Source organism: Urocampus carinirostris, chromosome 7 (genome assembly GCF_059441175.1).
Source record: "Urocampus carinirostris isolate Australia breed hairy pipefish chromosome 7, RoL_Ucar_1.0, whole genome shotgun sequence".
Lineage (NCBI taxonomy): Eukaryota > Metazoa > Chordata > Actinopteri > Syngnathiformes > Syngnathidae > Urocampus > Urocampus carinirostris.
In genome coordinates, this window is record NC_142355.1 from 26,960,732 (window position 1) to 26,974,554 (window position 13,823).

General features: G+C 39.8%; 1 protein-coding gene across 2 annotated transcripts in view; it reads right to left on the reverse strand.

Annotated features, from left to right (window-relative positions):
- Positions 1–13,823, reverse strand: part of LOC148362820 (calcium-independent phospholipase A2-gamma-like) — a 40,044-nt gene that overhangs the window by 11,426 nt on the left and 14,795 nt on the right. For both annotated transcript variants that reach the window (XM_088340398.1, XM_088340397.1), the window contains exon 9: positions 1,637–1,835. In XM_088340398.1, coding sequence (XP_088196524.1) covers positions 1,637–1,835 — 199 coding nt within the window. The remainder of the gene's footprint in view (positions 1–1,636; positions 1,836–13,823) is intronic.

Consider the following 13,823-nt stretch of genomic DNA (forward strand, 5'->3'; position numbering starts at 1 on the left):
AGAACTTTGACATTTTTATGGTTAAATATCTCGTGCATCCATTCACTATGGTTGGTGTAAAGTGTAAAGAAGGGGCGGGCCGTTTTATTTGAAATGAAAGTGGAATAAAAAAAGCTTGAAGCTTTTTATCGGCCACTCTATACCACGGTGGATAACCTCTTGAAGCTCATCTTCCAAAAGTAAGCTAAACAAAACTTTATTTATCTTGATAGAACATATTATTTTAAGAAATGTTTATTTTTTAGTACAAAACAAGTCACTGATCCAAGCCTTAAACATACTTATAAAAACCTTAACCTTATAAAAACCTTGAACATACAAGATATAGCACTGAAGCAACTTACGAACAAATTCAACTTACGAAAGATCGTCCGGAACGACTTTGTTTGTAAGTACGGCAGGGTCTCTAAATCACAAAAACCCAATTATTTTGAAATTGACCCAAAATCCTTCTTCTAACGAAATGGGTAGGTTCACAAGCCTTGGAGTCTGAATTTTTGTTGTTGAATTTATTCCAAATCAAAAAAATAAATTACTTTGATTTAGCATTTTAAAAGGAGGATATGAATAGATTACTTTCGAGATTCGTTCAAAATATTTTTATTCTCTCATATTATTTTTACTGAATTTGTTTTCAGAGTTTTAAATGCCTCTGAAGCACCTACATTTAAAAAAACTAACAAAACAAAAACAGAAATGAGCTAAATAAGTAAATCCGTTCCACACACACAGACACACATCATATATATATATATATATATATATATATATATATATATATATATGTATACACACACACACACCATATTTTTCGGACCATAAGTCACAGTTTTTTTCAGTTTGGACAGTGGTGCGACTTATACTCCCGTGAGACTTATATATGAAATCATTAATACATTATAATAGCATTGAGTTTTACATTTTTATTACCAGAATAGTACATCATTTCACATGTTACTTTCACACTAAACCACAAGAGGGTGTTCTCAGCCTGTCTTGATAATTCAACCTGTTGTCAAGATACATTTTTCGAAGCGGAAGGAGGAAGCGGCTTATCGTCTACAAATGTGGCCCACCACATCAATTAATGTGGCCTGCGACACAATGCTAAGAGAAACCCAAGAGAAGAAAGAGCTGCACCAAGTCAAACAAAAAATATGTCCACTGGATGTCTCTAAAGCCAGGCGCCACTTGCAATGCACCCATGGTAAATCTATTTGCTGACTAACATTAATCAACCAGAGAACATTAAGGAAACTCCTACCAAAGTTGTTTTACTTCAAATAAAAATGATGGCCATGGCTGGTGAAGACAATATGAGAAATACATATATTTTATTAGTTTGTCATTCGTGAGAATTGTTTTTCTTAAAAAATATTTGACACCCATGATTTAAATGAAGAAAAACGGTATAAGCGACGGCAATCTCTTTCTCATTTCAATAAACAATCATTTTCATAGTAAGGAGAATATAATATTTTTTCTCGAACGTAGCTCAAAAAATATGTTGAAAAGAGAGTAAATGAATGTTTCAAGTATTCAAAATGTTCAGCTAATGTTCCAAAACTGTATTTAAAAGCTGATACCTGATCTTTGTTTTGGGCAGGTGGGAAAGCCAATTGTAATAATCACTTACCCTCAGTGTCTGTAGCGCTGCTAATGACGTGGTTGATTTTAGTTTTGAGGCTTGTGTAGGTTCCACTGTTGCCCTTGCCCGCTGTTTCGAAGCGTCCCGTGCCCACCGAAACCACGCACTCCAAGGGCGTGTTGGGCCACAGGCACTTGCACTCGTGGATGGCTAGTGCTGTGGGGTTATTGATCAGCAAACCTCCATCCTTCAAAGAAAAAACAAAGACGGTCAATGATGACGGTTAGTCACCGAATAAGTTTAGATTTAGTGGATAGTTCGACTGGATCAGAAGTTGGATTATTAGGGCAATCTGGATTAATTGTTTACATGGCTTGAGACAAATGAAGAAGCCTGTATATATGGCGTTTCCGAATATTCTGTCAGGACCAGAACAGAGACAGGACCCATTTGCGTTACGATTCTCATCTCATCTCATTAGCCGTACCGCTTCTCCTCATTAGGGTCGCGGGGGGGGGGATCCCCGCCATCTCCGGGCAGTGGGCAGCGGACACCTTGAACTGGTTGCCAGCCAATCGCAGGGCACACAGGGACAGACAACTCATTCGCTCATTCACACCTAGCGACAATTTGGACAGGCCAATTCACCTGAAATGCATGTTTTTGGAACATGGGAGGAAACCGGAGTGCCCGGAGGAAACCCACGCAAGCACGGGGAGAACATACAAACCCCGCACACGAAGTCTGGAGCTGGATTTGAACCCATGACAGGTTCCCATGACACTAACTGCACCGCCGTGCTGCCCCCGTTACGATTCTGACAAGTTTTATTAAGGGAAAGAGGAAGGGCTGCGCCCACGATCCGGTGTTTGCTAGGCGCGGGAAGCAAGTCGCTCTTGTACTAGGATTGTGATTCGAACACGTAAGTGGATCTTCCATAGCGAGCGATGCGGTTTCAAGGACGGAAAAACAGGTCGATAGCCGTGACAGGAGAGCAACAATGTGGTCGGGGTCAGAAATGGGTCGTAAGCCGGGACGGGAGAGCAGACGTGGTCGAGATCAAAACGGGTTGTAGACGGAGACAGACGGGAGCAAAAATGGGACAGGTGGGAGTCAGGGTCAAAAAAGGCTTTCCTAGTATTCACTGAGGTTCGCAGACGGACTGCCAAAAGGGGACAGACGGGAGTGGGCTTGAATAGGGACAGGGAGCCAATCAGAGTCCGAGGCAGTTGGCGCCAAAGGAGCGGGCACAGGTGATTCACATCGGTAATCACGACATATTCTCATTACAAGAGAAACGAGAGCAACGTCATTGTGCAAATAACCTCAGCAGAGCAGAAAACATCATCATGGACTTTTCTCACCCCGGCCACCACCTCTTCGACCTGCTGCCTTCCGGCAAGCGCTACAGGTCACACAAAGCAAAAACAAACAGACTCAGAGACAGCTTCTTCCCCACAGCCATTACCACCCTAAACAGACACCGCACAAAAAAACTGAAAACTGTTGCAAAAAACTACCTCACACGAATGTAAAATGGTACTCACGTACATGCTGTCTGCACTATGTTTGTTCACTGCTCAAAACAGACACAGCACAAAAAACCTGAAAACTTGTGCCAACACTACCTCATACGAATATAATGGTACTAATGTCTATGTTCTTGCACATGTCGACTGCACTACGTTTACTGCTCACCTTGCACAATGTCTGACCATTTCCTTTTTTCTGCACTATGTTGTCTATGTTTGCACCAATACATATGCTGACTATTTTTTGCACTATGATGACTTTGCACCAAATGCAATATTGCACAACCCTTACGATACCAACGGTATCACGACAACACTGTATGTAACATCCCACATGCCGACATTTCTTGTGTAAATACCATGTCAATGATAACTATAGCCTTATCCCCCTTGTTTTATAACCTTATCTTCTCTGTTCCTTTATCTTCTTGGCTCATACCTCACTGTGAATGTGTAAAACTGGAGTGTCATGCCCAATTTCGTTGTCACAATATGTTAACCCATTTTGTAACAATGACAATAAAGGTATATTCTATTCTATTCTATTCTATTCTAAATGTTATTTCCACGTTCAACTACTGTATTGACAATAAAATAAGGACCATTTAATTCACTCAGCTAATTTAACATTAAGTATTCTGCTTGATTGCTCTCACTCCAAAAGTAGGCTCCATTTTTTGCATCTGGTGTTTTTACAGAAGCATAATCCTACATTGTATATTAATCGATACAACTGTCTACACGTATTTCCATTACAAGGGAGGAACGAAAGCAACGTCAGTACGCAAATAAATGTCGCTTCCGCATTCACTTATTGACAATAAAAAAAAGATGATTTTTTTCATGTAACTCACCAAATCTAATAAAATACAGTGTTTGATCGCTCTCGCTCCAAAGTGGGCTCCGTTACAGCATCAGCCAGAAGTGTAGAATTACACTATATATAGATGAAAACGTTTGTGGCATCCTCTATAAATGGATGGATGCAACTGAAGCAGTTTTGCCTTGGGGCAGAAAATAAAAATGAAATGTCCATAGAAAGTAATAAGTAAACGCTAAAAAGTTGTGTTTTTATCTTGGAGTGTCATCTCTAGTCTGGTTGTAAACAACGCTCTCTACGTTTTTATCAATGACAATAAAGGCAATTCAATTGAAGTATTTTGTCTCTGTACTACAAGACCCACAGTAATTTGCGGCATAAAAGTATTCCGGACCAGGTAAACGCTGATTGCATGCCAGAGTAGCCAAGAAACACAATGCATTTGTCTCTGTACTTCAAGTTCCACAATGCTTTGCGGCACAAAAATATTCCGGAAAACTAGCGGGTGCGTACAAGCGATTGGATTACCCGAATAAGTGTACATCCACAATTAATTGGAAAGCAACAATACTAACCCAATCATTTTAATTGGAAAACTGGCAGTTGGACTAAGATCTTAATCAGATCTCTGTGGCTTTACAAAATCGGAATTCTGGCAATAGTTCGTTTCCAATTGGATTATTAAACGGAGCCAATGAGAACTTTTTCATAGAGTTTTAGGCATTTTTAGGGCCACTGGAACTAAAACATCCATGTCTCTTCCATATCCATTTGCGACACCACAAAGTACACAATGAAATAGTTTCCCTTTTTTTCCCTGCTTTTCTCTCCCCCCTTGCACTCTTTTCCTGTCAACCCTGTTTTGAAATCGAACAACCGCTCGGGAGTGCTTTCGCTTTGAATCCATAGTCTACCTAAGGCAATGGGGATTGATGAATAGGCATGAGACTGCAGGGGCTGCCTGCTTGGCAGAAGGATCAAACACACAGGGGCCAGTCCTCATTAAAGAGGCCCGGCTGGGAGCCGGTGGGCCCCCTCCGAGTGTCTAGGGACAGACACCAAAGGCGTGGCATGAGAGCTTGCTCTCGAGAGGACGCTGTTTAATCGCAAGTTCATGCTCATGTTCTTGCTGTTCACTACAATAGTAGTGGCAGTCTGTCAGAGAAGTTGGATTTAGTTCTGGTTTTAGTTGTTTCTCTTTAGTGCTGAATGATGTAATCTAGGGTTCTTGGACATCAAAAGTGGCACGAGAAGTAGCTGCAAGCTTTTAGTCCAACGCTGTGATAGCATCTAGGCTGTAAAACACGAAAGAACTGCCAAGAATGCAATTGCCTACCATTTTGGAAGCTGGCACACCGAGACTCAAATCCCAAACGAGAGAGAAAATGTATTGGACATGGTCCAGTTGAAGACTTAATGGCACTCAGAAGCAGTAATAATCCAGCAAGATACCATAAACTGGCATTTCTTCATTTTATTTGCTTCATTGTGTTCCTTTTTTTTCACGCACATCACTTCGACCAACTTCCTAGACTGGAAAAGAATAAAACATACTAAAAGTTATAGGATTATTTGGCAAAAAAATACATATATATTTTAATTACCTTGAGGAAAAGTGTAGGTTTGTTTATAGTAACTTAAACTTTGGATAACTTTTTTGTATCTAACAAATTAGGTCACTTGGCTGAAAATAACCTAAATGTGCAAAAATAGCAAAAATACTTGAAAAAAATGTACCATTCGGTTTTTCAAGCCCTCAAACTGAGGAGTTGTGTTTTAAACTAAATAACACTAAAACTGTAAAATCTAGCATCTTAGTCTAAAAACTGGGTCATTTTATTAGAAACAAAAACAAACAAAACCATTGTGGAATGAGTGGTTAAGTCAATGTATGACCCAATTTGGAAAAAAATATTTCAAAGACGGATGACAAGTAAAAAGAATTATGAGAAGACATTTGCAGATGTAAAAAAGAAAGAAGAAATAAAGGGGGGAAAAAAAACTTTTTTTTTTTTTAAATTGAAATCATAAAATGTATCAAATAAAGAGAAATACTAAATTACAATGGATGGATGGATGAACAAAAAAAATGTAACACTTGACTAAAATAAGTATGTATACAAATGTAAACAATGGATTTAAAAAAAATGCAAACCTACAAGTAAATTGAAATTTAAAAAATTGAATTAGAAATGAATGCATGTATACTAAGAAAATAATGAAAATCAACATTTAGATGAAATGAATATATTTCATGAATAAGAAGACTGAAATTAAAAATGTAATACATTTAATATACATATATATATATTTATATATAGATATATCCATTCATCCATTATCTGCACCGCTTATCCTCAGCAGGATCGTGGGGGAGCTGGAGCCCATCCCAGCAGTCTTGGGCAGTGGGCAGGGGATACCCTGAACTGGTTGCCAGCCAGTCACAGTGCACACAGAAACGGACAACTCGAACGCTCATTCACACCTAGGGGCAATTTGGACCTTCCAATTAACCTGACATTCATGTTTTTATGTGAGAGGAAACCGGAGTGCCCGGAGGAAACCCAGGCAAGAAGGGGGAGAACATGCAAACTCCGCACAGGAAAGCTGGTAGCCGGATTTGATCCCATGACTTCAGAACTGTGCCACGGACGCGCACAGACTATTCAGCAGCCGTGCTGCCCTATATAATTGAAAATAATATCCATAAAAAATAAATAAACATTAACAATAAGGCAATTTTTAAAAAGCCAATCTAGGCAATGCCAGCCGTCTGCCGAATTCAAAGCACAACATAAGGTAAAGGCTCTTTCAGTTTACCATCACTAAGATGGTGATACTAATGGTACATGTACTAAATCATATTAGGAGAGGATTCTGTGTGTCACCAGTCAGATGTCCTTGGAGAATGCGCACCTGTCAAAAAAAGCTATACCGTGAATGCGAAATTCACGGTTTTTGAAAAGAGCTTGCTCTGTCCACTCCACGCATCGGCCCGGTATTGCAGTACCTCCGGGAACGGTGCATTCGCAATGATCGCAGCAAGGCTTTGGGGCTAGGACCTTAGCTTGGCCTTTTGGCTGAGAGTAAGAGTCCCGGCTCCTAGGCTTTGTAGCGTATTATGAACTGACCGATAACGGATAATGGATAATTAATAAAGAAAATAGAACAATAACCCTTAAAAAATCCCCCACCTGTCAGCAACAGAACTTTACAGACGACTTGTGAAATGCTAAATGGAAAGCAGCTCAATGATTTCCTGCCAACGCCGAATGTCGATCCTCACGAGGATTAGCGCGCTGCCATGTTTGCCTTCGCCCTTCAGGGCCTCATCACCGGCTCATAAACAGGATCATCATCAAGCCGCATTTTCAACTAATTATACATTCTTCACCTAAGGGGAACCCGGTTCACTTCTCACAATTAAGGTCTTAAAAGGAATTGCTCCAATAGCCGCACATCACAGATCCAGACTTGCAGGAGTGCATCAGCTGGCTTGAATAAACAAAAGCGAAATTGGCAGAGCTCTTTGAAATGACTCATCTTCCATTATCGTTTGTGAGCTTATCGCTGCCGTACCATTTGAGGCGGTCTTGGAGGGGGGGAAGGGTGTTTGGTCGCTGATCTGAATAGAAAAGAGGCGCTATCGTCCAGATCAGGAAAAGTCATTTCACGGCCGAGTGTACGTCAGACGCCATTAGCTGCAAGTGCCAACTTTATTCTCTTCCTCAAGGCTGTGCATTTCGCCATCTATTTGTCTTATGAACTTGACTTCAGTGGTTGGTAAGCAGAGCAAGTACTGAATCTGAATAGGAGCTGAAGTAGCAAAGGACTGAAGAGATTTACCAGTAGGAGGATTGATGGAGTTATTCATTTCAGTTTCATTCATGTATTCATAACCTTTTGATCAGGGGCCACCAACTTGGTGCCCGCGGCCCCCAGGTACCCTCCTAAGAGCACCTGAGTACCCTGTGACAGGTTCTGAAAATAGCTTACCAGTGATTTGGCTTTTGGAATTTTCTAGGAAACGTGAGTTCAACTGGCGTGAAAAAATCATTGACCTGATCAGTGTCTTTAACTACATGGTCAATTATTCGGAATTATTTTCTTTCTATTTCTTATCAGTAAATCCCTCAGTGCCCTGATACATGCAGATGTTTTAATGGTTGACAAAGCTAATTCTGACCCTGCTTCTAATAATCATAAACTGGTAATAACTTAACAATATAGTAGTAACAGAGTTATAACTTATTAAATATTTATCCAGGAGTGCCACGCCTATTCTCGTTGTAAACAATGTACACAAATGATGGGGATGCCCATGCAACTGGGAATCATAAATATACTCAACAACACGTTACTAAAGACTAAACTAAAGACAGGGTGCCAAAAAAGAAGGAGTCAGGATCCTGGACTTATGCTAGCAGGGTTTGTACACATTTTAATGGCCAAATTCAAGCACGTTTCTAGCACCTTCAATCAAGGCCAATCTTAAAAATGTCCAGTACCTTCAAAGGAAGAAATTCAACACCAGTCAAAAGAATGAATTTTTGTCTCAATTAAAGTTGCTCTTGCTTGCGGCACCTTCTTAGTGCTATTTTAAGCTGTTCCTATCTATGATCTACGATATTTTTGTGTCAATTGGCTGCTATAAACTGACATGAATTCTGCCATTCTGCTTCAACAATACATGCGCAGCTTCAATATGTCACACTTGTTTACAAATATGTAAAACGCTTTAGTTGCTGGGTAAATATGAAGTTCAATACAGAAGACAAAAAAAGAAAGTACTGTATGTATAAAAAAAGCAGAAAAATGAGACAAATTTGGACTCATATTAATGATATTGATCACTCCGAAGCATTCAATCTTTCAATCTTTTTGTTTTACTTATTTTAATTTATAAGTTTTGCGTGTTTTTCAGAAGACAATGTGTCTAAATTGTTTTAAACAGAATTGTAAATCGTTATTCGTTTTCGCATTTTTATCGTTTATTTATATCACTGAAGAAGTAATATTTTAAATTTATATTACATTGTTTTGCATTTTCAGGGATTTCGTGTTGTTGTTCAACTTTAAATCTGTTCAGAGTGTAAAAAATCTAAAATTGTTTTGTGTTTTACAAAAAATCATTGTAGATCTGTGAAAATTGAAATGTTCATGTGTTTCGCAGGGACCCCTGCAAAACATGAAATTGCTAATTAATAAATAATTTGGTTCATAACGTTTTATTATTGATAATGGATCACTAAAAACACAATCTGAAAAGCGGTTTGGGAGCCAAAAATGCCGTTTCTCAAAAAAAAGGCCCAAATTCCCATGACTAGTCTGATAAACCTGTCCTCTTGGATGCGACAGTAAGGGGTAGTAATGCTTCACCTGACATCTTAAAATATCTCATAATGGCATTCTTATAAGTAGGAGTAGATTCCAGATTTCGCTCTTGGTTTTCTGTCAAGCAAGGTGCCGCTAACTTAGATTTATGATTTTAAAATATTGCCCCTTTCTTGTCGCTCAAACAACATACATTGGGTTGTCAAAGTTAGGGGGGAAAAAGTAATATTATTCCGACTTCTTTCTTTGAAAAGAAAGGTGATTAATGTACTAATCTTAATTATATAATTGATGTTAAGCTTTACAATGGCAGCCATAATTCTAAATGTGGTTTGCCAGTTTCAGAAAAAAATTTAAAAAGTAAAAGCAGATGATAGGTTGTTTTGCTCGTTTGTGGAAAAAAAAAAATCTTAAGATTAGCTAAATAATCTACAATGCGCTAAATAAGACAATTCTGCACATTTTAGAAATGTTCATTGTTTTTTATTTCAGGAAACAAAAAAAATGATCTTAAAACAAGAAAAAATATACAAAAAATTTGCAAAACTTTCTACCAATGGGTTAGGAATTTATTTTTTGTAGTGTTCGTGTAGCGTGTGAATCTAGAGTGCCCTCTGTGGCAGGACTAGTGTAATTGTATCAACTTTTTGATGTATAAGTCACTCCTGAGTGCCTTAAGTCCAGAAATATGGTACTTTGGTTTTTTGTTTGTTTTTAGCTTGGGCAGAGTAGAATTTGGCAAACATTAACGAATCTAAGGCCTTTTACATTTAGCACAGCTTTTCAATCAGGTATTTACATTCAAAATTCCCCACCACGGATCAATAAACCAAAAGTAAATGATGAATGAGCTGAGCCTTTGACATGCATCTGGCGTAGTATTCACATCACAGCTGTAGTCATTACAAATTGCCTGGGGCCACGCTGTCAAAGCTGAACTGGGTTACTGATTTAAAAGCAGCCTCTGCCAAACCGACTCTCGCTTCAGCGCCAAGGACGGATTCATGGATCCTGAATACACGATCACGCCTGTCGAGAAGGTCGTTTAATTCATGAAAGGAAGAAAATTACGCTGGAATAAGAAAATCCGTTCCGTTATTAAAATCCGGAAACTAAATCATTGCTCTGCATAAGCTGCCAAAACGGCAACCAAATTGCATAATGGCCACCCCTGTTAGCGGCATAGATGAGCGTGACAATATTGTCAGTGTTAGAAGTGCCACTTAAGAGTGGCAGTCGGTCCAGGTCAGAGGTCTTCATGGCAAATTATGAGATTACGCCAAACAGTTCTTTCCTTCTGCGTTTCTTGGGCCCCCTGAAAGGTCACCGTACGGTTCAATTGAGATCCCCCAGCTGACAAAAGAGGCGGGACTTATCTGGGACGACGGGGTCCTATGCCTCGGGCAAGGAAAAGAATTGGAGATTTATGGCCAGCGCTTTTCTTTTCCCACACTAATACACGACCACACATGTGCAGCCAGTACTGCAGAGGTAAGATCCTGAGTACACGCTCAAGGCCGACCCGAATTTTGGCCCCTAAAATGTAAACCATTATGTTCGGGTCAGGCCAGACTTTTCTCTATCTGACTTTTTAAAAATTTGTATCCAACTGTCATTGTTTTTCTTTGTCTCCCTGCCTCTCTCGCTTTTAATGTGCAGCGCTAGATTCTTCAGGCAATCTGCTGCTGTGGTTAATAGCCCAATTTTCAACCCCGCAAAATAACAGGTGGCTTAAATTGTTCATATCAACTCTAGTGTAACCACTCCAGACAGAGAAATATAAAAAAATGTAAATGTTCATACAGTCTGGTTTAAAAGTTCTGCACGGAATTTGGAACTTTCTGAATCACTGACACGATCATTGCAGCCTGTGTCAGGCTCTTTATGTTGCGCGTGCAAGTACATGCATTTCTTTAATATATAAATAAACTCCTTTTCTTTTTCCATCTTTTTTGAGGTTTGGGTTGGCGTCTGGAATGTAGTTGTAACAGGTATTTTCTTAAATTGACCCTATGCATGCTACACTGACAAAAACAGCGACAAGCATGAATTCACCCTTCAACTCTTCCACGGCCTGAACAGCTTTGCTAAAAGTAAGATAAAAGCAGAACGGCACGGTGGATTAAAAGATTATAGGGGCTGTTTGAACTCAGTTGGGCATTGTTAACACATACTCAATACATAAAATATTTTACTTTAGAGTTTGTAAGGACACCTCAAACACACTTCACCTTTAACTAAGATGTAGTAACAAACGTCTCTGTTATATACTGTATGTCATCCATCACAGAGTCCTAGCAAGTAAAATTCAGGAATAAAATTTCGGGTTTGCTTCAGGCTCAGTCCTGCAAAGCAAGTTTATTATTTGAGGTCTGGCTGTGTCGAGCTTTAATAACTGCGGGCCTGAGTTGAGTCAGGCTGGATTTTTTTAGACCCGATTTTAGCTTCTATCGAAAACTGCTGAGATTGAAGGGCGATACAGACGTGCGTGAAACCACCTTGATTAGATTGACTCAAATGAGATTCCCTGGCGATGTTGTGTACATGTTAGTGACTTGACGCTACTAAACATCACTTTTGATTTCCGCCGTCTGCTGGGCTATCTCCTGGGCAATTTGGCTCTAATTTCCCAGCTGCAAGCCAGGAGATGAGGCGGAAGACGTATTGGCATATTAAAATGAATGAACGCAAGGTGTGGTTTATTCCGAGAAGTATTCTCTAGGGACGGGACTATATAGTGTATGATGAAAGAGGAGCGCTTTTAATAAATAGGCTCATCAACGTTTGCATGCAGGCAATATCGGGGTTAAACTAAAAATTCAGGTTTCTGAAATTAATTGCAATTTGTGAAAAAGGGAACCATTTTCTTAATTTTCGATTAATCCATTCATTAACTGGTTTATCTGTTCGATATGCAGTCTTACCATACTTCTGAATATCACGGTTCACAGCTCCCTTAACCGCAAGGGTCATTATTATTATTATTGGGGTACCACTTCATACGGTGTGTTTTAGGCGAGATCAGCCTGGCGGCACCCATGCTCCTCCAGGTCGACTTCTAAATATACTTTTTTTTAAATACTCAAAGTGAGGAACAAAAAAAACATACCTACTCTATTTTCCTTTATTTGTACAGTGACAGCTCCACATCTGTTCTGAAGGGAAGCATTTGGAGGGTTGTGTATCTCGCGCCCAAAATGTAAATGGTATGGATTTATATAGCGCTTTTCAAGTCAATGAAGACCTCCCAAAGCGCTTTACAGTCTCTTGCGCAAGGACACTTCGACATATAACTCTGAGAAGCCGGGAACCGAACCTGCGACCTCTTGATCCCAAAACGAGCGCTTTACCTACTGCCGCTCCAAAATAATAAAAAGTATACAATATCTGTGTACTGATTGGGAGACAGCATTCAATACCCATCAAGTCAGCAACTACTTAATCGGGCCCGATTTCCAATCGCCTGATCATATTGGGGAATTGCTTTCCCAATAGCGGCCTTGTTTTGCAGCCATGTAAGACGCTAACCTGCTTATTGGGGGTATTAGAGGTTCAGTGTCTTACACAAGGACACTTTGACATGTAACACGGACAAGCCGGGATTCGAACTGGGATCCCTTGATCCCAAGGCGAGCGCTCTACCTCCTGAGCTACTAAAAACCTGGAGAACATATCTGTGTTTCTTTGAACAGGTTGCATGCAAGTTAAAGTAGTCACTGAAGCAAGAAGGAGGACAGTGAAACAAGGCAAGCCCAACATAATCTATTGCGTTTCACACCAGAGGAGCTAGCATGAATCAGATCGAGCCTCATGTGTGTCCGTCCTGGGTCTTTCCCGATCAAAACGTTGACTTTAGTGTTCTTTCTAAGAGCGTAGTTTTAGTGCCAGTGACTCCTGATCTATACACTATTCATCATTGAAGGCTCAGATGTGATTCACTATACCTCTCAGACTTCCCATAGAGTGTGGTGCCCGTTTGACTTTTTCAGGAGATTCCACTAGCGGTGGAGATGGTTCATTAATCCAGTTGCGGCCATTAATAAGATGGCAGAGAAAACCACACACCCATTCCATTACTATGGGGTGATACCATGGCAACAAGATCTTCTTCGTCATTCCATACAGAAGGGTAGGTAGGGGGTATACATCAAGAAAAGATTCCCTTCACCAAAAAGGTAGTACTTAGTTAAATATTCATAATTTCTTTGTCTTGAACTTCTAATGAAATTCCAAAAATGACCTGCAGATCACATTGCCAATCAATCACATATTTCTAAGAGAATTGTTCGAGAAATACCAGCAGTCTTAAGGGCAATTGGTGTGGAAGACCTTTGGGCCAAACAAAAGGGACAATTGTTTGATTCTTGAATCAAGTGGACGACTCCACGGATGTGGGTGGTAAACAGAGAGAAAGCTTTCTCGTCAGAAGGGAATCCTGACATCACAGAGATGGAATGTCGTGCTCAAATTTCAGGGGCAAAAATCCTCACTTGTGGGACTCATTTGTGACCAAAACTTGGCGTTATGTCCCTTGGGCTTGTTAGATAAA